At 47.4% G+C, this 24,822-nt stretch overlaps 1 protein-coding gene across 4 annotated transcripts; it reads right to left on the bottom strand.

Annotated features, from left to right (window-relative positions):
• Window positions 1-526: 526 nt before the first annotated feature.
• Setd4 (SET domain containing 4) lies at window positions 527-22,300 on the bottom strand. 4 transcript variants are annotated; one of them, XM_037209631.1, is made up of 7 exons: window positions 22,214-22,300; window positions 19,879-19,977; window positions 12,428-12,523; window positions 9,307-9,344; window positions 3,725-3,813; window positions 1,725-2,154; window positions 527-890 (listed from the first exon to the last, which is right to left on the bottom strand). In XM_037209631.1, exons 2-7 carry the CDS (start codon window positions 19,943-19,945, stop codon window positions 630-632), a joined length of 981 nt encoding a protein of 326 aa, XP_037065526.1. In that variant the 5' UTR covers window positions 19,946-19,977; window positions 22,214-22,300; the 3' UTR covers window positions 527-629. The 4 variants fall into 4 exon arrangements, with proteins under 4 accessions (XP_037065526.1, XP_037065527.1, XP_037065528.1 ...); XM_037209632.1 differs by lacking the exon at window positions 22,214-22,300 and adding an exon at window positions 22,025-22,196; XM_037209633.1 differs by lacking the exon at window positions 22,214-22,300 and adding an exon at window positions 22,057-22,196.
• Between the last annotated feature and the right edge of the window lie 2,522 nt (window positions 22,301-24,822).

Below are 24,822 nucleotides of genomic sequence, written 5' to 3'. Positions count from 1 at the left end.
GCAACCACGGTTAGACCCACCGGATGGTAACTGCAAGGACTCTGACTGAGTCAATCTCAAAGCTGCTCTAACTCACTTCACACGCCCCTGCTCTCATTTTTCTTTAAATTACTACATGTATTTATTTTAGGTGGTGTGTGTGTGTGTGTGTGTGTGTGTGTGTGTGTGTGTGTGTGTGGTGTGAAGGTCAGAGGACAATTTGCAGATGTCAGTTCTCTCCTCCACCCTGTGGGTCCTGAGGACTGAACTCAAGTCATCGGGCTTTGTGGCAAGGCCCTTTACCCACTGACCCATCACCTCTGGCCCCGTTCTGGCTCTTCTCTCTTTAATCTAAGAAACATAACTGTTGTTCCGCCCACTGGGTTCATCCAAGCCTACACGTAAATACCTCGAATATACGCTGGGAAATCTCCGGCCACTTGCCCGTGGCTTAGAGCTGCTTCTGCTAAGTGCTTACTAAGTTTCTGCTCAGTACAAAGATCTGCCCCCCCCCCCACCCGCCAGCGCGACTGTCACTCATCTCCCACTGGCTCCCCCCCACTCGACCCTCTCAGCTCATCCCGGCCTCAGTATCCGTCAGTTCTGCAGGTCTGACTGCAACCCAGAGATTCCGATCAGCGAAGGCCAGGCTAGCGCTGCCCGGGACAAGTGAGCGTTGCGTGTAGGGCCTCTCTTTCCACCTCGGGACAGCACCGCCTGAGGGGGCGACACCGACCTCCTGGGACAGGAACACAGGCGTGAGGATTGCAGAAGGAGACGAAGCCGTACTCCAGGAGCAGCCGCTGGTTATCGTGGGGGCCGTAGCAGATGAACACTTCCTGGTGCTTCCTGCAGCCGGAGGCTGTTCTGACCTCATAGCAGCCGGTTTTCTCGTTGAACGCTGCTTTCACCTACAGGGGGAAGGCAGAAGATTTCTCTTTTCAGCATAAATCTAAAAGGCTCCCCAAGTTATCACATCAGTTGTCGGACGCCAAGGTCAGTCACAGGTGGCAAATGGTCCTCCTTCATCTCACCTTTACCTGTTGGTGAGGGAGGAGGTCCAACCACAGACTCTGAAAATGACCCAAAATATGACATCTGACTCCGGTCAGGACTGGATCTGTCACAAACAGCGCAAGGGAAGAAAATATGGTGGCACTGAGACCCATTGGTACTAAGAAGCTGCGAAGGCTTCCCCAACTCCCAAGTTTCATTTGTTTATAGTCCCTGAGCCTATAGGGGTCTTCTGTAGCTGGGCCCTCAGGCTTCCACAGCTGTGGCTGTGTTCTCCTAGGCTAGTCTCTAAAATCACTGAAGAACAGAATCCGCAAACACTCCAATGAAACCAAAGCGAGGCTGCTGGGGACTGAGAACCTGTGCCCAACATCCTATGACCTTTCACCTAGCACTGCACTCACACACTGGAGACTGTGCTATGACCTTTCACCTAGCACTGCACTCACACACTGGAGACTGTGCTATGACCTTTCACCTAGCACTGCACTCACACACTGGAGACTGTGCTATGACCTTTCACCTAGCACTGCACTCACACACTGGAGACTATGCTATGACCTTTCACCTAGCACTGCACTCACACACTGGAGACTGTGCTATGACCTTTCACCTAGCACATTTGCCTGGAGCAGGTTACACCTCCACTGTCTCATTCTTCATTCAGAATCCTTGTTTCTACATGTTGCAATTCCATACCAACAGGACACATGTCCATGCCAGCTTCTCACCTGGACGTGTGGGCTGTGATTCAGCAGATCCAGGTACGGAGCAAGAGCACACGTGTCTGGCTCTGCGGAAAGGCATTCCTGCCTCCTGGACCTCAGGTACACAGCTCTGGTGTTCACGGTGCACCAGGCCCACAGGAAGGCGCTGTAGCTGAAAACGTTCTCCACAGACTCTGCAAACAGAGGCTGCAGGGTGGAGAAGAAGGCTCTGGAGGAGGCAAACAAGTCCTGCACGTGGGCTCTCTGCTCCTCTGCCTTCGCCTTTAAAAGTCCGGGCAGAAGATCTACCACTTCTGGCTCCAAGCAGACCGGGCAGGTGTACGACTTGGGTAAAATGTCCAGGTAGGACTTCCAGAGGGACTGACCGCCTGCATGCTTCTCTGAGACGAGAAAAGTGCACAGGGCCAGCAGAGGAGATGGAGGAGGCTTCCACCTGGTAAATGAAAAGACAAATTGAAGAAATTAAAGTGTAGACTCCGCCAAACCGTTTGGTTTGCTTCAGAGCTTCAAGCTGTCAACACTCCACCCAAGACAGAGGCGTCTTTCCTACAGCTGAGCCTCTCCAGAGCACGCCCAGCATGGTCTATGTTCTCTCTCCCACCAAAGCCATTTCCATGGCTAGTAGGTAAAGTTTGCTTTGCAACAACAACAACAAAAATCTTGTTTCCAGCCTGGTTCTCCTGTTGAAGCTCTTCTTTCTCCCTCCGCTCCATCTTGTTTTCTGAGACAGGGTTTCTCTGTGTAGCAGCCCTGGCTGTCCTGGAACTCTATAGACCAGGCTGGCCTCAAACTCAGAGATCTGCTAGGATTAAAGGCATGTGCCACCACCACCCAGCTAAACGCTTTTTCTATAAGCTCCGGATTTCATCTTGTAAAGTTGTACTATGGGGAGTCCAGAGGCGTAGAAAGATTCAGAGATGCAACATCCAACCCAGTGAACTATGGCTCACAGAACTATTTCAGTTTAAATTAGTTATAGTTAAGCAGCGCTTTGGAGTCATTCTTTAGTAAAAACAAGTCACTTTCCAGTTACTCAATGGGCATTTGTGATTCACGTCTTGGATAATGCGAAACAAAGCATCTCTACCACTGCTGGAAGTTCTACTGGATCATGCCTACTGAGACAGGCACTGTGGCTGCTTATTATACACTGATGGAATCTTGCAGCTTTTGTTCTTAAACATCTGGGTTCTACCACAAATTACACAGTTGCATTCTGAATAGTTACTCACATATCAGCCCCTCCGGTATAAACAGACTTAGCAATGTTATCGTCATCTTTGAAATTCAAATTCCCATGGTACCATGCATTCTACTTGCAATTTCTGAATGATTCAGAAAATAAGGATTCAGAGCATCCTTGCCTCTACACAGGCCCATAAAAAAATGTGTGTATGTGGGGGTTGAGGGAGTGCTTGGGTTATGAAAAAACACAATCTTTGATTGAACCCTCAAAATGTAGAAATCACTTCTGCCGAGACTCTCACTCACTGTCCTCAGGATGCTCCAAAACCAAGGCTCTCCGTCGTGTGCGCAGAACAAGGCCCTCAGTCTACACTGCCTTCATCCCTAACTAAATGCAACTCCTCCCTAACACCAAATCCTACACTGCCTGCTCTCCTTCATCCCTAACTAAATCCAACTCCTCCCTCATGCCAAATCCATTCACAGCTGAAGAAGTCAAGCAGGTACAATAGAGTGAACCAAGACAGGGAAGTAGCATCTGTAAGACTTCCACCATGTACACCATCCCATCTCACGCTCACTTCCTAAGGAACAGGGTTCACACCCACATCCCAGGCAGCCTACTGAAGACCTTAGAAATACAGTTCACAGTGAATTCAGAACAAACCTAGAAGAGGATAAACCTTTCAAACAGCACTCAGTATTTCTTGGCCAGACAAGAGCTGGGTCCTCACGCCCTGTCAGCCATGACACATCTGCCAATGGCAGACACTTTCAAGGCACAGCTCTGGCATCTGTGTGCAGGTGTGGTCACTTACTTCTTAATGTAGGGCCCTAAGGAGCTTCGAATCACGGTGTCCGTGGTGAGCAGACAGCTCTCAGGCAATGAGATAATCATCTGTCCCTCCTTGCCAAAGAGAAAGCAGAGTTTAGGACACCTCAGCTTTGCAAACACTGAATCCCCTCATTACATATCAAGAGCCCCCCAGAGCAGACAACGCAGGCCTGGCCTTCAAAGAGAGAAGCACAGAGGTATGAGAGCCGTTCATATGACAGACTTTAATAATTAACAATCTGTGGGAGTAAAACTTTGCTTCACCAGGACAATCAATGATAATTAGCTTGGCTGTGATTAACAAGAGAGCAGTAGCTGAAATAAAATCTTCCTCAGGATCAGCACATAGAAGCTGTGGCCAGCGGGGAACGGAGGCTGCATGTGGGGCCGGCAGCAGAGCTTGGGAAACAGTGTGTAAGCCTTTCACAAGCACTGGCGTGAAGGGATCATGAAGGGATCACGAAGAGCTGAGGCTCGGCACTGTGAGATCCATGAGAGGCCACTGATGAAGGTGCAGTCTCTGTGGCAATGGAAACACCAGGGCGGAAGAGGCCATGAAGGCAAGCTGAGATGTGGTAATGTCAGAAGCCAGGAGAGGCCACTGGTGGATACGGCCTCAACTTGAGTGGAGACTCCAGAATACTGGAGATGCCAGGACCATGAGGTGAGCACCCAGGACAGCAGCAGAGTGGGGCTGGCCTCACCTACAAGACAAGCTGTTACGGACGGCAGAGTCCAGATGATCGTAAGTGAGCCCCAGAAGCCAGACAATGAGCTACAAGATCCGGGGATGTACTGCTGGGCTTCGATTGAGCATGGCTGTTTTTATGCTTTGGTTCTTCCCTTTGGGACTAAAAATGTATTTAACTTTCTTTTTCTAAGTCCCAAGAATTTTGTTTATTTTAACAAACATTTTCATGGCATTCAACAGGACCCAGAATTTCTTCGAAACAAATTCAAATCTATAAAACTAAATCAACCGGAATAAAGTATTTTTAAAAAGGAATCCAAACCACCACAAGGCACACTTTATAGAGTAACAAACAAAATATAAAAATGGAAGCCAACTGAAAACCACAACAGGTAACAAGTAAGAACTTCGGGCTCTGTCCATGTGACTTCTCTGTTCATTACTACACACCTAAAACAAGTTTGATGAGATTAGAATAGTCTTGGAAGACTTACTTAGCATCAACTCCAAATTATATTCTACTTCAGTGATGTTTCTTATGAACATTAAAAACTTTACCTCTGCAAAACACTGTGTCAAGTTATTTCCTCGGATGAATTTTTTAAAGAAAATTACTGAAGCCGGGCAAGCCGGGCGGTGGTGGCGCACGCCTTTAATCCCAGCACTGGGGTGGGGGGCAGAGGCAGGTGGGTCTCTGTGAGTTCAAGGCCAGCCTGGTCTACAGAGCAAAATCCAGGACAGGCACCAAAACTACACAGAAAAAAACTGTCTCGAAAAACAAAACAAACAAACAAACAAAAAATCCCACTATACTTGGTCTTGATTCAGCCTCTTACTTAAATACTGCATCCAATTCTCCTGCAAATGGATGTATGTAGTTTTCCATGATGTGGTGATATGCTGTGGATATCACTCTATATAAATAAAACACTGATGGCCAGTGACCAGACAGGAAGTATAGGCGGGACAAGGAGAGAGGAGAATTGGGGAAACAGGAAGAAGGGGAGAGACACTGCAGCCACTGCCAGGACAAGCAGCATGTAAAGACGCCGGTAAGCCACCAGCCATGTGGCAAGGTATAGATTTATAAAAATGGGTTAATTTACGATATAAGAACAGTTAGCAAGAAGCCTGCCACAGCCATATAGTTTATAAGTAATATAAGCATCTGAGTGATTATTTTATACGTGGATTGTGGGACTGAGGGACTTGGTGGAACCTGGAGAGAAGCCCTCCAGCAACAGTGATATATTGTGAACCCTAATAAACTTATCTGGGGATCAGAGGACAGAGCCAGCCACTAGATAAGACAAAGAGGCCAGACAGTGGGCACACACCTTTAATCCTATCACTTAGGAGGCAGAGGTCCATCTGGATCTCTGTGAGTTCAAGGCCACACTGGAAACAGAGCCAGGCAGTGGTGGCACACGTTTTTAATCCCAGTACTGGGGGGCACACACGCCTTTAATCCCAGGAAGTGACGGCAGGGTGGAGAAAGGTATATAAGGTGTGAGGAGACAGGAACTCACTCTCTCTAGGCTGAGGATTTCACAGAGGTAAGAACTAGTGGATGGCTGTTCTGCTTCTCTGATCTTTTAGCTTTCACCCTGATATCTGGCTCTAGGTTTTCTATTAAAAGACCATCTAAGATTCAAACAACACCCTGAAGTCACACTCACTCTTTACCATGGTATGATTTACGGTAGAAGTATTACCCAAAGGAAAAGAAGGAATTTAGCATGGTGGGCAAAGTCCAACTCACTAATTCAAATCACACACCATCGCTGGCCTGTATTTTGGTAGTCCACCTCTTTTCAAGCATCATTTTCAAATTATATTCTACTTCAGTGATGTTTCTTGTGTACATTAGAAATGTTCACCTCTGCAAACACTTGTATCAGGTTATTTCTTTGGATGAATTTTTTTTTTTTTTTGAAGAGAGCTGCTCCAATGAAGAGTCACGCCTTGCCTAGCAAGTCCAGGCCCCAAAAGAAACCCAATACTTTCTGTGAAAAGACAGAAATACCAAATAATCTGGAAGATTTATTTATCTATTTACTTACTTACTTATTTTTTTTGACTGGGTCTTTCTATGTAGCTAGCTCTAGTTGGCCTGAAACTCACTATGTAGACTAGGCTGGCCCTGAATTCAGAGATTTGCCTGCCTCTGCCTCCATGAAGGTGTGAGCCATCATGCTGGCCCTGAAGCTTCCTGAATTTGCCATTACAAACACGATCATTCCTCCCCACCCCCCCCTCCCACCCCACCCCCCCCACGGAAAAGCAGAGCTGAAGTAAGCAAGTTCTCAGCTCCTCAGAGCTCGTGGGATGGGGTGTTCCCCTTTGGCAGGCTGCGTTCTCCGCTGGTGTACACTCTGAAGAATGTTCTTCTAGCAGTTCTTCACATCCTCATACAAAGCAACAGCTGCTGTGAGTGAGGAAAACACTTCTTCATTCCACAGCATCCGTACTTGGAATTCTTCAGGTGTGTTAGCATCTGCACAGTATTAGGGCTGAGGCATAAGGTCCGTGACCACTGGGGAGTTCTGAGGAACTTGCCACTCACAGTTACAACTGCCAGGCCCCTTCTCTTTGCCCAAGAGAGAGGGATCTGCGCCTGACCAAATGGGGGGATGACTGGAGAAGCCTTTGCTTCTGCTCGGCTGCTGTGTCCAAGGGCTGTAACAGGGAGCAGCTGGATGGGCTGGTGACAATGTACCCATAGCTTCTTTTCCAATATTGCTTCACATCATTTAAATATCCCAGTACCTCTCAGTGTCTGTGTCAAAACAGCACACCAGGGAGACGGGACACCTTTATCTGTCAGGTCTAATAGCCATTCGAAAAGCGGCCTGAGTTAGATCTCATTTAAACTGTCTACGGCACGAGGAAATCAGCTCCATTTAATGAAATCGCGCTGCATTACAGATCCCGCCATGAAGGCCTGCAGCTGACAAAGAGCTGGAGCGTTCCCCCCACTTCAGTTAAAATCGAACGTCACTGGTGTGTCATTCCTTCTGGGGGGCCACACTCCCTGTGACGCAGGAGGACAGCAGCCCCAAGAGGAGGTGCTGTCACGGTCCCGCAGAAGGCAGAGCTACAAGGCAGAGGTGCTGGGAGGTGGAGCCACAGCAGGCCATGACCCCCGCAGCTGAAGAGGTCTGGGAGGAGGGCAGCCTGGCTCAGTGCCAGCTGTGACGAGGTCCTGCTGTCCTTCTCTGCCGGCTGTCCGTGCATCCAGTCCTCTTACCACAGCGCGGAGCCCAGCCTAACCCCGCCTCTGTGGCTGCCTCAGCTTGTGGGCCTGCTTCACATCAACTCCGGGTCCAGCCAAGACTCTACAGGGCAAGGGCCACCGGAGTCTAGAGGTGACATCTCTGTAGATGTCTTCATGCCCAGAGTAGAGGCTGAACACCTGGGCCGGAGTCCCTGCACTCAGAGAGAAAGCAGCCCACGCAGGAGAGCCGCCAAGGCCCAGAGGCAGCTGGGGGAGGAGGAAGGCAGCAGCCCAGCAGCGGGATTTTAACTAGACCTTGAACTTTTAAAGCGTTGGATTTTCTCCAAGGCTGTGAGAGAGAGCCTGAATGTTACCCTACAGTTCATAGTATGGTGTTAGCACGAGACCCTGGAGAGATACGAGGGGAATTAGGGTTTAACTAATTAGTGTTTAACTGCGCTGTATCTGCTGGACGAAGTCCCTGCCTAGGCTTGTATTGCTTTTGGATATCCAGAATTAAACCTTGCTTTTGCATTCTGGCATGCTCGTCTTTGGTGGCCTCTCTGGGGGTCCTCGATCTGGGCAAACAATTTGTGCTTTAATAAATAAAGCTTGCCTGGAGATCAGAGGGAACAGCAAGCCATTTAAGAAAACAAAGAAGTCAGGACTGGTAGCACACGCCCTTAATCCTATCACTTGGCAGATACGATCTCTGTGTGTTCAAGGCCACACTGGAAACAGAGCCAGGTGTGGTGGCACACGCCTTCAATTCCAACACTGGTTAACCATGGAGATCTGGGGGTCGGTACAGACAGACAGGAAGTGACAGGGCTGGGCAGGAAGAGGAAGTGATGTAGCTGAATGGAGAGAGCAAATCAGAGGGCAGAACAGCAAGGCATATGTGCCTGGGTAGACAGGAAGTCACGGCTTTTGGAAGCTGCCGAGTTGGTGAGGTGAGGTTGGCTGGTGGCTTTCTCCATTTCCCTGATCTCTCTCAGGCTTTTACCTCCGTGTTTTTTATGTAATAAGACCGCTTAGAAATTCATCTACAAAAAGACAGCCACTTTCCTGCCTTTGCAGCCCCTGGGGCTGGGCCATCCTTAAAAGAAGGGTCAGGAGGCCGCACCCCTACCCTGTTCCCTCTGTCACTCAAACTCAGAGGCTTAGGAGTGACAAGGGAATTGAAGGACTCGGGTCCTCTCTGGAGAGATCATGTGTCCCCTCGGCTTGTTTAAATGACAACAAATATATTTCAATGCTGGGTCAGCAGGAGGACTTTGATGTCTGTATTCACATTTGGTAACAGAGAAATGGTTACACAGGGGAAGCACATTTGATTCACTTGATGTGAGCAAAACACACGCACACTCACACACGCACACATGCACACACACACACACACACACACACGCACGTGCACACACACGCACACACACACACACACGCACGCACGCGCGCGCACACGTGCACACACACACATACACACGCACACATGCACACACACGCACACACGCGCACGCACACACGCACGCACGTGCACACACACGCACGCACACACACACACACACATGCCCGCACACACACACGCGCGCGCACACGCACACATGCCCACAGCAGGATCTATCTTGAGCCCCAAGGATAAAAGAGAAGTTCTCACCTGCAGTGACGTTTTGCTCATCAGCCCTCTTCCTGTTCCTGGAACCAAAACATGGAGGTAAGTCCTACTGCATCGTGGAGACCTGGGGGCCTCAAGGACTAAAAACAGGTCGCAACAGTGCACGTGGGTCTCTTGGCCTTTCCCTCCCAGGGAGGATGGGTCAGGAAGCTGTTCTGGAATACGACCTGACCTCTCTGTGGGTTTACATTCCTTGAACAGCAAAGCTGAGTTCTGAGTCAAGATCCAAGGACCGTAACAAGGACAATACAGACACCTTTCTTGGGATGAGCTGGAGAAGAACTCCACATGCTACAACCCAGGAAAGGAGCTTACTGACCAGTCCTTGACACACAAAAACACGAAGTTAAATATCCTGTCCTTGGCTGACAAAGCAGCTCACCCTCACAGACCAGCAGAGACCTTGACCGCACAGGGTCCTCTGAATGTTGTCAGGAACAAAATGGAAGCACGTAAGTCAAACCCTGACAAATGAAGCCAGAGAGTCAAAAAGGGAGCCGCTTCACACTTAATTGTCTCACAATAGGAACTAGCACAAAACACTCTGCTAAAACTGTAACTTTACATAAACAGTCACGTGAGGATGCCTGCCCAGCAGTCATCTGTCCGAGACACTAGACTCACCCTGACCTTGTGATTCTCTGACTGCGGATAACTGTTTCAAACCAATTATGCAACCCTTCCATTTTACCTTTAAACCCTTTGCCTCCCTAAATGCATCCATCGTTCGCTATGGCAAAACATTCAGTTCTATAACCTGCAAGTAACAGTTAACCTCCGTTGATATTTAGATCGGCAGCTCAAATCAAGCATTTTATTCCAGAGTCACCATGTGTAATGGACCCACAGGAAGTACCCTCGTGCGGATCATCTCTCTCAGCTGGTGACCCACATGGGAAATCATTTACCTTGGGAGATATAAGAAGTTAATTTATTGGCCGGGCGGTGGTAGCGCACGCCTTTAATCCCAGCACTCGGGAGGCAGAGCCAGGCGGATCTCTGAGAGTTCGAGCCAGCCTGGGCCACCAAGTGAGTCCCAGGAAAGGCGCAAAGCTACACAGAGAAACCCTGTCTCGAAAAACCAAAAAAAAAAAAAAAAGAAGTTAATTTATTCCAAATTAGGCTAACTAGTGGCCAGAGGGGAAGTCCAATAGCAAATGCTCTTAGCGCTGTGATCATATGCAGTGTGAAGACCTCAGGGTCCTAACTATCTCTGCTACACCAGACCCACTCCTCTGAACAGCACGCTGGTCCGCTCTGTAGCTGCCTTCCACCCCTGAGTGCAGGACATTGCCTCCAAACTAGTGTCAATTTAGCCTCCACAGGAAGCTATCAAGTTCCAGAGGAAAATGTTGACTTGCCTCAGTTCAGATGACCTGGAAGGCCGAAACGAGAGAGAAAGAGATCCAAACTGCCTGAGAGACAGGATTTGCTGGGCCCCATCAAAGGCTCCTCTCCTGGAGCCACAACATGATACAAGACAAGTACCTCAAGTGGTTAGCTGGAACATGCCTCACCCTCAGAAAACTACTCACTTACGGGGCCTGAGACAATCCCATCAGCAGGCATCGTTTCCAAAATCCTACCAAAACCTCAAGAGACAGAGCTGAGCACTGCCCACTGAGTACTCACGTGCTGTGCCTTGTAAGGACTCAGCCTAGGCCTTTCCTTCAGGCTGAGGAATACCCAAACTTCTAACTTGACAGCGTCAGGTTTTTAATTCCAACGCTGACCACTTTGAGCTGGCTCACCAGGAAGTTCATCCCCGGGAGAGGCAGTCTCCTCCCAGCAGTCATCAGTTGTCGAGGGGTGGGACCACAAAATGTTCCCCCTTCCACGTGGTCACGTCCATTGATATTGGCATTGTCCTGGTCTTGTGTACACAGTCATTTCCGGGAGAGACTGTTTCACAGTGGACTTCCTGGTGTTCTGGCCCTTACACGATTTCTTCTTCAGAGATATTCCTGGGCCACAGATGCAGACGCTGTGATGTAGATGTGTCTGCTGGGGCCGGGTTCCCATGGTCTGCTGATCTCGGCATTGCGTCCAGGTGCCGTCCACTGTGATGGTCTGCTCTAAAGAGGCTTCTGCCATGAGGGGCGGGTGGTAGCTCTACACTTCTGGCTGAGGATTTGGAGATGGGGGTACCACAGATGAGAAGGACGTGCACTGTCTATCTTTCTGGGCCTGGGTTACCTCACTCAATATGATCTTTTCTAGGTCCATGCATTTACCCGAAAATTGCATGATTTCATTTTTCTGTACAGCTGAATAGAATTCCATTGTGTACACATACCACATTTTCATTGCCCATTCATCAGTTAAAGGACATTTAGGTTCTTTCCATTTCCTGGCGATTGTGAACAGAGCAGCAGTAGACATGGCTGAGTATCTGCTGAGTCTTTGGACATATGCCAGGAGTGGATTTAGCTCAGTCATGTATGGTAGATTCACGTTTTAGTTTTTTTGAGGATTCTCCATGCTGATATCCAGAGCAGATCAATTTGCCCTCCTACCTGTGAGAGAATCTGTTTCTCCACAAGCTCATGGCCTTTGTTGCCAGGTGTTTTGATGTGAGCCATTCTGACTGGGGTGAGATGGAATCTCACGGTTGTTCAAATGCTAAGGAAGACGCCCCCCACGTTCTGAGGTTTGTTTACAGGCCCCTCAGGTCCTGTCAGCCGCGTGGGCTCTTTACACGCGAGTCAAATGCTGCTCTTCCGGGAGTGCATGAGACTTTGTGTCTTTCAAGTGTTATCCTTACTCATGGCTACATCTGCTTTTCTTTTCTTTTCTTTTTTTTTAATCTATATTAAATCTGTATCAGGAACCTCCACCTCCTGAGTGCTGCTGGGATTAAAGGCATGCACCGCCACAGCTGGCCCTCATGGCTTCATCTTACTTTTATTATTCTCCTTCAAATGTAATTTTTTTCCTCATCTGTCGTTCCTTTCCATAGGAAAGTAAGGTGAAACACAAACAAACGGCGAATCCCAATACACAGCACCAGATGTGTTTCCAGACATGACAGCCACTGCCTGGAAGCACACACACCCCCCTGGCCCCCAACCCCAACTACACCTGCCCTCCACTTGACTCTCACCTGGAAAGCAGGCGGGTACTAAGCCTGTGTCTTCAAACTTTCTATCTTTCAGCCATTTTCTCAGCTCTATAAATTCTGGTCTGTAGCTCTCGTTCACTGTCAGGAGAGACAAGAACACACCACAGTTAACATCGCCGTGTTGGTGGGTGGGGCAGCATTTCAAAGGTATAAATCCGACGAAGCAGACCAGACAGACTAGAAATGAGGATGATATATGCTCAACAGAAAAGCCATTTGCCGTACGATTATTTCGATGCATACACAAAAACATCTGGTAACATCTAACATCAGTCTGTAAAAAATCATCAGCTAATAAGACAGAAGGAAATTTCCACACCCAGATAAACAACAACCACCAAAAAAAAAAAAAAAAAAAAAAAAAAACACAAGCGGAAATGGGGGGCGGTGGACAGGGCAGGGGCTATAGCCCAGGGGTAGAATGTCCGCCTCATATCCATAGTCCTACATTCCATTCCCAGCACTGCCATAAGATGCTACGTTAACAGCAAAATGTAATGAGTCTTTCTCTGTCCCCCCAGCCAGCTCCCAAATAATAACACAGAGACTTATTAATTATGAAAGGTTGGCCTATAGCTTAGGCTTGCTCCTAACTAGCTCTTATAACTTAAATTAACCCATTCTATTCATCTGTTTTACCATGTGGCTTTTTACCTTTCGTTCATTCTGTATGTCCAACTCCCTCCACGTCTTGTTGGTCTCTCCCTGTGCCTCCCAACCTTCTACTTCCTCTCTCTGCCCTGAAGTCCTGTCTATACCTCCTGCCTAGCTATTGGCTGTTCAGCTCTTTATTAAATCAATCACATATATCTTCACACAGTGTACAAATATCCCACAACAGTGAAAAGCTAAGGGACCTCCTCTAAGATCCAGAACAGGGAAAAAATAGACTTCTCTCACTTTTCCTCAAAAATACAAAAGCTATTTAACCAGAGTAACCAGGGAAAAATAAATAAAAGAGTCAAATTGGGGGGGGGGGGACAAAATTTCAGAACACATATGCATAATCATGGAATATCTAAGAGGAATGTCAAAACAACAAATGAGTTTAGCAAAGTTGGAAGATACAAATCAACACATAAAAAATTAATTATATTAAATATATTAGTAACAACCAAAAAAGTCAAATTCTAAAAATGCTATTAAAATACAAATTTTGGGTTGGGGGGTTGGTTTTTTTGAAACAGGGTTTCTGCTAGGAGCCGTGGGAATGTAGGAGGAATTCAGCTGATTATGACAAAGCTAATACCTGGAAGAAGCTAAGGCCTTCCAGAGGATTAACCAAATCTCAAGGAGTATTTGGTGTTATTCAGCTTTCAGTATATCAGCTGTTTCCTGCTATGACTTTCTTGTGCACTCTCATACTTTCCCAATAACTTCTAACAGTGTATTTTATCTGATATACTTTCTCTTGCATCCAAAGCAAAAGGCAGACAGGACAAAGCATTTCAGACCAATCGCTGAGTCTCCTGAATTAAGGTAAACACCCTTACAGAGACACTGCCTAACTTAGGTGCATAGCTTTGTTTCTTGTGCAAAGGAAGCTCAGACCCTCCTTTCTCTCACAGCCCAAGCGGCATTCCAGAGCAACTGACTCAGAACAAAAGGGCTTTTTGCATACCAGGTGCAGTGTAGTTTTGAGATAGGTTTCCTAGCTCTGAGCAGCGTTACCCTGCACTGCCAGTATATGGTGTCATAGGAAAATAGAGGCAGTTTTTAAGTGACTTATAGAGTCTTTTTCCTGACCACCTGTAAGACTGTAGTTGGAGCACATTTATGATAGACTCCTAAAATTTTACCTAACCCCTTCTAGGAATGTAGTGTGAGCACATAACTTCCCTTCTTCTGATATATTAACCAATTTTAGCTCTTAGTTGACCTCCTCCCTTAACCCCTCCCCTTTTGGGTTGTAGAAGAAAGCCTGACAGTCACTGCCTGAGGAAAACTCTTGTCTGCCTTTATGACCCTGTAAGAACTCAAGCCTGGTGACCTTGCCTTAGCCAGAGCACTGCTATCGCATGGGTTTATAACTGCAAGCCTCAGAGATGGGGGGACTAGATTGGAGAACTGGATGGAGAACTAGAAGGACAAGATGGGAGATGAGGAAGAGCCAGATGGGGAAGAGCTAGGTGGGTAAGAACGAGATGAGAAAGACCAAGATGGGGCAGAACTAAGACGAAGGAATCAAGATAGCACTTAGAGGCAAGAGCAGAAAGATGTAGAGAGAATCAGGCAAGAAAGGAGTGAAAGACCCTAACCCTTCAGGCTTACACCCCCAAGCCCCAGGAAATGAGAAACTAAAAATCTAGTTCCAAGGGCAAGCTGACTCAATCACTCCTGCAACAATGTAACAATATAAAAAGATTTCTGTTAAGAGATGTGCTCAACTGTGACTGGGATAGTTGCAAGTGTTCCAGGAAGGACCACCGTGACCTTTGTGTAAACTCCACTCCCGCCCTGATACCCCCTTTATGTTTCAGGAAGAATGTGCATACCGACGTGACTGTACCCACTCTGTGATCACCCTGTGATCAGGCTATGAAATTGTATGGAAATTGTAATCAAAAGGCTTTTGTGGGTTTTTCCTTTAAAAGTACCCATGTGATTGCAACAGGCGCAACTCTTGCTCTTTGGAGCTTAGTTAGCCTGACTGTACAGCCGCATTAATAAACACCTCTTGTTGTTGCATCAACTGGACTGGATCTGGGTTCTTGGGGTGCCCAATCAAGAAGGTAGTACCCTAGATTTTGGGGTCTATCATTTGGAGGTTCCACTGAGATTTTTGGGGTGCCCCTGGACCCCCACTCTGCCAGTTGGAGGTAAAAACAAGCTCAATCTATGTTTTATGTTATTGTGTCCTTGTCCTTTGGTTGATTTGGCATTTGTATTCGGTGCCTGCAGAAGTGTGCAGGACTTGTGTTTGGGACTTGTGTGGGGAGCAGACGTGCTCAGACGTCCCCGGGTCCCCATTCTGGAGGTCTCTGAAGAGACTGGATCTGAAGAAAGGAGATGAGTCTCTCCTTCCCTGGGGGAGCGAGGCTGTTCACGGTCACTCCCATTTGAATTTGTGCTTTCGGTTTGTACTTTTGGTTTTGTAGCCGAATCAACCACCGCGCGGACTGTGTCTGTCCATTTTATGTTTTATCTGTCTTTGTCTGTCTCTACCTCTTAATTCCCTCTCCATGGGGCCCCGACCCCACTTCCCCTTTATCCGCACACTCCCCCTCCCCGCCTGGCCGCTGCTGCCTGAGCACAGCACTGCTGTGGCACTGAGCAAAGGCACTGAGCTGCTGTTGGTCCACGCCAGCCTGGGGCCTTGTTCTCCCTGCCGCTGCCACTGCTGCCCCTGGCGGCGGCGGGCGGGATTCGCGCTCCCGCTGGTGCTGAAGCCTTCCCCTTGACCCCCCTGGACAACTGGATTAATTGTGTTGGCAGAGGAGATCTCAAAACAATGTAGTACAGCCTCTGTTGTGTGGTTATTAGTGGTAACTCCAATGAAGATTTATAATGAAAAGGAGCAAGAAAATGTATGCTTTTAGGAGAAAAGGAATGAAGTGCTGTGTTCAATGAGATAAACAAATTAAGAAATGGAATAAAGAAAGTGGTGACCTCAGGGTAAGATCCCACCCAGCTAAATTTCCAACTTGTGAAAAGGAAACTAAGGAAAAGTTTAGAACCAGGTGTAGTGGTGCATGCCTTTAATCCCAGAACTCTGAAGGTAGACGCTGGAGGGTTTCGGAGTTTGAGGCCAGCCTGGGCTAGATCCAGTTTCAGGACAGCCAAGTTTAGGCAGTGAAAGAAAGCTGGTGAAGATGTAACTGAACAAGGGGACCATGTTCCAGCCCCAGCAAGCAACAGAACCTCCAGCTTCTGCCGCAGGGTGCTGGAGTTAAGGACAGAAGGAAGGGGCTACGGAATCTGCCTCTGGGACTAAGAAAAGCCCCTGAGTGTCAGAGGTGTCCGTGAATGGAGGCCTAGAGAGGCCACTGCATGAAGCTGTAGAGTTGAAGCCTGGATTGCCTTGGAGACCAGATGATGCCAGAGCCATGGGATACCTGCAAGGAAAGCTGCTAACAGAGAGTGGAACCAGTCCAAGAGAAAGAAGTGTGTTGCAGTCAACAAAGCTGAAAGGAGCTGGACATCTGAAGAGTGTTTTGACATCAGACATGGAGATGCAGATTTTGGAGTTTGCCCAGCTGGTTTTTGGTCTTGCTTTGGTCCAGTATTTCCTCACTATACTCCCTTTCCTATGTTTTGGAACAGTAATGTATATCTTGTGCCATTATATGTTGGAAGTATGTGATCTACTGTTTGATTTTGATTTACAGGGGATTACAGCTAAGATATTGTATGAATCTCAGAAGAGACTTTGGACTTTGGACTTTAAAACATTGTTGATTCTGTGATAGACTAGGGGGACTTTTGAAGTTGGACTAAATGTATTTTGCATTATGATATTATTACAAGCTAATGAGGGCCAGGGAGTGGAATGTGGTAGTTTGAACGTAATTGGTGCCACATAATCTCATAGGGAGTGGCTCTATTAGGAAATGTGGCTTTGTTGGAGCAGATACGGCCTCGTTGGAGGAAGTGTGTCACTGTAGGGTAGGCTTTAAGGTTTCCTCTAATCAAGACACCACCCAGTGTCTCATTTCACTTCCTATTGCTTTCGATCAAGATGTAGCCAGCACCACGTATGCCTGCATGCTGCCATGCTCCCTGCCATGATAATGGTGGACTGAACCTCTCAACTATAAGCTACCACCTCAATTAAATGTTTTCCTTAATTTTTTGCTTTTTGTTTGTTTGTTGTTTGTTTGTTTGTTTTTCAAGACAAGGTTTCTCTGTGTAGTTTTGGTGCCTGTCCTAGATCTCGCTCTGTAGACCAACCAGGCTGACCTTGAACTCACAGAGATCCACCTGGCTCTGCCTCCTGAGGCTGGGATTAAGGCGTGCGCCACCGCCATCTGGCCAAATGTTTTCCATTATAAGAGTTGCAGTGATCATGGTGTCTATTCACAGCAATAGAAAACCTAAGACATATATATAGTGAAAAAACAATCAGGAATTAAAATACCAACTTAATATAATAGAAACCACTAAAGGAGAAAGAGAAGAACAAAAACCAGACACTAGACACAGAGAAAACAAAGTGGAAAACGGCAGATGAAAGAAATCCGTCAAGAGGCAGCACCCGCCGGGCTGGTTAAGGACAAGACTAAAGTACATCACACCATCAATCGGAGACGCTTTATATTCAGAGAGAGAGAGACAAGAGCAAAAGGACAGACAAACGGAAGCAGAAACCCAGGGAAGAGCCAGAGAGAAAAACGTAGAAACAATGAGTAAAATACATTCATCCTCTCACACTGGTGTAAGGACGCCATTAAAACATGTTCTTTACGGACTATTCTCTTTGAACAGTGTTCTGAAGAACACTGTGTGAACACACCTTGCAGGAGGCCCGGGGAGTATCCAGCACATGACAACTAGTATTTAACAGGTCAACCCACCAGACCCGCCTGATGGGGAGCCCCACCTGGAAGAGCTGTGGAGTCACTGACTATAAATGACTGGTTGTTCCTGTCTCTAATTTCTCTCATGTGCCACTTCATTTCTTCCCTAATAACAGCTGTGGGTATTTTCCCCACTGCTTGTGTGTTTATCCCAAGAAAATATTCCATCTTTGGGCACATCTACTGCTGTGGATGGTCAGGAAGATGATTTCTGCTTACTCTGTATAATTCTAATAATATTAAAATATTTTTCATAACTGATACAGGAAAGTAATAGAATTTTCAGTCATAAAGACAGCTAATTTTAGACTTCAGTACATATTCAAAGCAAACTGTTGCCCCTGGAGACAAATACACAAAGATGAATTCCCAGGTATTGTTTGTTGCTGAATCAAGGTCAGACATGAGGCAACTTTGGTAGGCATAACCCTTTGCGATAATTGACTTTTTGCATGCCCCAGCCTCAGTTTGTGTTACAGGCTCAAGATTCAGCCAACTGTTTACTTTCTGTCTGGGAACCCTTACCAGCTTAGAGTAATGTGTGTGGCCAAGCGTTACTCACTGGCCGGTCAACGTGAAAGAAACCGTGTGATTTCTTACGTGTATCAGTTTGGCTCTGTTTCTGATTGTTTATTCAAGAAATGCGTTGTGACCCTGAAAATGTAACTCATGTGTGGGCAGAGTTTGGCTGTGAGGGGAGCAGTGTGAAAAATCTGTGTAAAGGAGCTACTGCTATGTAGTGGAGCTGTGTAAAGACCTAGCAGTGAGTGTGTGTTAGTGCGAGGGGGGATGCAGAGGGAGCTGAGGAGAGAGGATGAGCAGCTAGACAGGAGAGAGAGCAAGAGACATTTTCAGAAAGAGATTCTAAGATGTATGTCTGTGTAAAGAGCTGGGCAGAGGTCAAAGAGTGTGTGTGTGTGTGTGTGTGTGTGTGTGTGTGTGTGTGTGTGTGCGTGCTGAGAGAGCAGGACATATGTGCAGAGAAGCACACATGAGTAGATGAATAGCTTTGTAGAAGAGAGAGCTTGAGTAGCTATATAGAAAGGAGATGTAGGGGAGAGATGTGTGTGTAGAGGAGAGTGAGTGAGAGAATGAGTGAGTACAGACTGAGTGAATCATCTGTGTGTGAAGGAATCTGCAGGTGGAGAGAAGAACTATGTATAAAGAGAAGTGTGGAGCTATGTGAAAAGACGTAACTGTGTATAGAAATCTACGGCTGTTCAGGGAGGGCTGTGGCTGTGAGGTGAAAGAGCTGTGTAAATGAGACCCAGCTGTGGCTGTGAGGTGAGAGAGCTGTGTAATGAGACCAGCTGTGGCTGTGAGGTGAGAGAGCTGTGTAAATGAGACCCAGCTGTGGCTGTGAGGTGAGAGAGCTGTGTAAATGAGACCCAGCTGTGGCTGTGAGGAGACAAGGAAAATGAAACTGTACAGAAAAGAGATGGAACTGTGCAAAAGAGGTGTGTGGTGTGGAGAATGAATGGAGAAGGTAACAGTGTGGACTGTAACTATGTGAAGCGAGAGAGATTTTCTTCTAGATGAAGTAAAGGAGAAAGTTACCCTCAGAAAGCCTGTGTGTTTCCTTACTTTTCCCCTCAGATAGAAAAAGTCTAGCCTTTAGACAGATAAAAACTTTTTCACTGCATTCCTGGAATTTTTTTTTCATACCCTGGGTAGCTAAAGTCTGGCCCTCCAGCTACCAATAGATCCTCCTCCACTCAGGGTTTCTTCCCATGAGGAACACTGTGTGAACAGACCCTCCTCCACTCACACACAGGGCTTCTTCACATGATGAACACTGTGAACACACCCTAGACACACCACCCCCCCCCCCCCACCACCCATGAGACACCATACACACACACACACACACACACACACACACACACACACACGGCTTCTTCCCAGGCCTGTATGTACCTCCTCTTGTGTCAGAACTTCGCCTTTGCCTTCTGACTCTCCCTGTCCTTCCTCTTCGCTTCTGCATATTAAAACCGGAGCCTCTGTGTCGTGTTCAACCTAAAATAAGGAGAGTCTCGGCCTTAGTCTCTAGTTGGATGCAAATTAAAAACCTTGGTATCTCTGAATATACAAATACATATTTTGGTGAATGTTTTCATCTTTTAAAATCCTTTTCTTAAAAGCTTTGTACATCAAAACTTTTTACCAAGTGCTAAATCGGGAATCCTTGCAGTAACAAATACCCATAATGGGGCCTCTAAAACAGTGGTTTTCAACCTGTGGGTCACGACCCCATAGAGGTCCCATATCATATACCCTGCACACCAGATATTTACAGTACAATTCATAACAGCAGCAAAATTATGACTATGACGTAGCAGTGGATAATTTTATGGCTAGGGAGTCACCACAACATGAGGAATAAGGGCAGCAGCATTAGGAAGGTTGAGAACCACTGCTCTAAATAAAGCAAACAAAACCATTTGGAGCCCTACTTACTAAATTCTCACAGCTGACTTCCTAGACACAGCCTTTGGTGACTTTCACAGTTCAGTGCTAGTCAACACTTACAACACCACTTAACAGTTCCTAAGAACAGAAGGACAGGAGACATGGCTCAGTGCGTCAGTGCATACACAGCACACATGTAATGCACAGACGTATGTGAGGGCAAAACATCCATACACATAAAAGAAAATAAATAAATACGAAAAAGAATACACAGTCGTTATGAGGCACCCATCGGCTCAGACGTCTTAGAAAAAATAAATAAACCGCCATCAGTGTAAACTGGATTTTTAGACACTGGGTTCTAGAGATAACTATAATTAAAGGGGTGTTTGCAGGAGATTAGAGAGAACATGAAAACCAAGACAGTCTCCGGGTCCCTGTGACACTTTGGGAACTATCCGCTTAGTGACAGCTCTTGGAGTGTCCTTTGTGAGAAGACAAAGGACACTTTGCTGGTTGAGAGACAGCAGAGAGTGGAATGTAGGCTACCTTTCCAATACCCTTTGCTTATTTTGCTTTGTAAATTAATTACCATCTTAAGGTAAATTATTATTAAATAAAACCTTTATCTTCCCTCTGGCAAAGAAAAAGAAAAAAGAAAACCAAGACAGAACACAAGCCAGAGATGACCAGAGGACAAAAAAAAATGACTACTGCTTTCTACATTAGTCTCTCAAAAAGTCAAAAGGGGACAATCCAGGGACCACAGACAAGAGAGTGGGGACCAACTGTAGGAATTAACCGAAATAGATGCAACCACTTTTGGAAGATATACGCTAAGATGTAAAACTACACAAGAAGTAGTGAGTAAAAGTAGAGTTGAAGAAAATTCTAAATAAAGATCCCTGGGATACGGGGCAGCTGGAGAGATGGTTCCGTGGTTTCAGAGTTCATGCGGCCCCGCAGCAGTCCCTAGGGCCCACATGTGTAACTCCAGTCCCAGGGCATCCGATAGCCGGTGTCCTCTTCTGGCCTCCCTACGCACTGCATGCATGTGGTGCACAGACACATGTAGGTAAAACACCTACATACAGGAGGTAAAAGAGATCCCTTTGGGGCCTGCCTCCGACCTAAGGAACATTATCTGAAAGCATTCTAAAGAGAGCCTTTTCTGTTCCACATCCTACCCTGTACCATACCGGTGAACACTAACGTGACGTAACTTAAGTGATTTACACACACTTGGCATGTACTATACCAACGTAAATGATCTGAAAATCTACTTCTTAAAAAAAAAAAAAAAAAAAGGCCAGGGCAGACATGGACCTCCAGCTAAGCCGCGCAGGCAGCGTTAAGTATCTACCTCGGCGGGAGCACTGGACACGCAGGCCGGGTCCCTGCGGGTGCCCAGATGTGGGTGCCCAGATGTGGGTGCCCAGATGTGTGTACCCAGATGTGCGTGCCCAGATGCAGGTGCCCAGATGCGGGTGCCCAGATGTGCGTGCCCAGATGCAGGTGCCCAGATGCGGGTGCCCAGATGCGGGTGCCCAGATGTGTGCAGCTCCACCGAAGCCCTGTCCCCCTGCTTCCCACCACCGCCCCGGAGCACGGTCCTCGCAGACCCCATCAATCACTGCCACACAAGCAAACAGACCAGGGTGGGCAGAAGACCTCCGCATCCTGCACCTGCGCAGAGGTCGGCCCTGCCCTGACTTCCGGTCAGGGCGAGGTCGCAGGCAGGCACAGGAATCCGGGTCGGGATCCGCACAGAACAAGTCCAAATTCCCTCCCAGCTGCCGTTACCCAGACAACGCCAAGCCAACCCGGAAGTCCTCCCTCTCACCTCGGGAACCAGGCGAGGCGGGTGCGGAGCGGTAGACTGCTCGCCAAAGTGTGGCGGAAGCGGCTGCGTGCTGCGCCTGCGCCTCTGCTGTGCGCACGCGCAGTTCCCCAGCACACGCCCACAAGTACGCGCAGTTCCCCAGGGGAACCCGCCCCACACACACACACACACACACACACACACGCGCGCGCCGCGCGCGCACACACACACACACACACACACGCACGCACGCACGCACGCACACCTGGAGCCGTGGCTGCACACACACACACACACACACACACACACACACACACACACACACACACACACACACACACCCCTACCTGGAGCCGTGGCTGCCAACCCGCACTCGACAGAGCCAACGGAGAGTCTTTCCTCATCTCGTCCTTCCTTCCTCAGACCTCCGGCCCCTTCCACCAGGCTGGCTTACCTGGTTCCCACCTTGCCCTCCCTGCTTACCATCTGCCAGGACCCGAGCATACCATTTTCCCAGACAGCCTGTCCCTGCCTATTCCCTCATCCACCCCTATGTGTGCGTTTGTCTTGTCCCAAGACTTACTGGCGTTGTTAGGGTCAAAAGTATAAGGAAAAGTAAGAATTAAGCTTGTAGGGAGAAATAAAAGATGAGAATTTAGACATCCTCAAGCAGCGAGGAGCAAGCTTTATTCAATGCCAGAGAGGGAGTGTTTCTAGTTCTGGCCTTGCGTGCCATGATCAGGGCACAGGACTCAACCAAAGACCAGAGATCACGAGAAGGCACATCACATGCTTTAGGCTGGGGTTTTGTAGCTAAGGATGTGGAAGGAGCTTGCTAAGGACAGAATGAGGATCTTAACCATTTTGACACTACAGGGTCTGTTTCTCTTTTTGCAACAACTGGGAAACTAGAGTAGGTATAAGCTGCGTGTGTGTGTGTGTGTGTGTGTGTGTGTGTGTGTGTGTGTGTGCAATCTCCGAATAACTGTTTGAGTTCAATTTCAGGGACTTGGCTTGGGGGGGGGGCAGGGTTTAGAGCCTTTTTATAAAGGATCGGGGAGGCTTCTGTCTGGCTACTTCCTGTTGACAGGGGGCAGCGTTTAACAGGTTTTTCAGTCTGGGATGATTCTAAAAGAAGATGTGTGATGGACTAAGTGATGTCAGTGAAATGTTCCAAGAGAAATTTTTGTTTAAAATAAGGGGGGAAGGGGAGGATACAGGAGGAGCAGGATGGCAGGGACCAGGAGCCCATCCAGACGTGAGACAATGGTTGGGTTGTTAGGACCTGGTCCCTGAGCTGCTGAACCATCAAAGATGGTTCTGGAAGAGAATGTAGATCCCTCTATGGGAAGCAGCAAAGAGTTCCAACCCCCACCCCGGTGGCCAAAGAGTCAAGTTCATCTTGAATGGTATTGGTCTGACCTGAAATGTCTTCAATAAATGGAGGCAGTTTCTAATGCAAGGCCCAAATAATAAACCTAGAATGCTAGGAAGACCCTAGCGTGGTTCCCAGAAGTGCCGAGCAGGAAAGAGGGCTGAGAGTGCCTTCAGTGATCCTAAACCATTCATGATGCTCTTCTGCACCTTTGTTTTTTAGAACAGCAGGACTCTCGGCGCCTTCAAGGTTCCTTATATGCCAAGGACTATCACTGAGTGGCTCTTGTACTGAACTAATTCAGTGTACATCCTTCTAACACTGGCTCACTCCAACAAAGAAGAAAGTATCCAGTGGTATGGAACTTGCAGAGCAAATACTCCCCGTGATAAAAACTTATCCTGAGCGAGAAAACAGTTGCCAAAGACCAAGCACCTGTGTAACACTGCTGAGCACTGAGGAGCAGTGGAGGAGTGTTTCCTCAAGAAACAGCAGCAAGAGGGGCCCTGACGCTGGTGGAATGTTTAATGTCTTGACTGTGACAGATACAAACCTAAAATTCCAACGACATTATATAGAATAAAGGGACTTAACTGCAAACACAAAAGAGAAGTCTGAATAGGAAGATTGTCTTATTGTCGATGTGTATGTGATATTTTACTATAGTTTGGGAAATACATATGATCCCTGTATTGTATCTTACACTTCCATAAGATTCTCCAAGTATCTCCAAAAAATCTCAAGGGACAGGTGCTGGTGAGATGGCTCAGCAGTTAAGAGCCCTGGTAACTCTGATGTCCAGCACCTACATGATGGCTAACAACCTTGTGTAACTCCAGTCCATGGGATCTGATGCTTGGTGCCCTCTTCTGGCCTCCAATGGCCCCAGATATGACCACGGTGCACAGACGTACACACAGGCAGAACACACACACACACACACACACATAAAATATTTTCAGTTGGAGAAAAACATGGATTCTTCCTGATTTTTAAAGTTATTGTGCACACGCATAATTGTGTATGTGCATGTGTGTATGTGCAAGTGTGTGCACAAATGTGTGCATTTGTGTGAATGCCTGCTCAAACACCACTGCAAATACACAGAGGAGTCAGAACAACTTCATGGAGTCAGATCCTTCCTTCCACCTTTCCATGGGTCCCAAGGATTGAGCTCAGGTTGCTGGGTTTTTCCAGGCACCTGCCCTCACCTGCTGAGTCACCTCATCCTTGCCAATCCTTTTTCTGATTATTA

This window comes from Peromyscus leucopus, chromosome 12, assembly GCF_004664715.2.
Source record: "Peromyscus leucopus breed LL Stock chromosome 12, UCI_PerLeu_2.1, whole genome shotgun sequence".
Lineage (NCBI taxonomy): Eukaryota > Metazoa > Chordata > Mammalia > Rodentia > Cricetidae > Peromyscus > Peromyscus leucopus.
The sequence above is the reverse complement of the archived record's forward strand: the minus strand, read 5'-3'. Positions and strand labels throughout refer to the sequence as shown.

Coding starts and splice junctions, on each gene's coding strand:
- Setd4 (XM_037209631.1), bottom strand. CDS start 19,945: ATGCAGAAGCGAAGAGGAAGGACAGGGAGAGTCAGAAGGCAAAGGCGA. Junction 3,814..9,306: donor TGAGCAAAACGTCACTGCAG/GTGAGAACTTCT, acceptor CTCTTTGGCAAG/GAGGGACAGATGATTATCTC. Junction 2,155..3,724: donor TTAGGGCCCTACATTAAGAA/GTAAGTGACCAC, acceptor TTCATTTACCAG/GTGGAAGCCTCCTCCATCTC.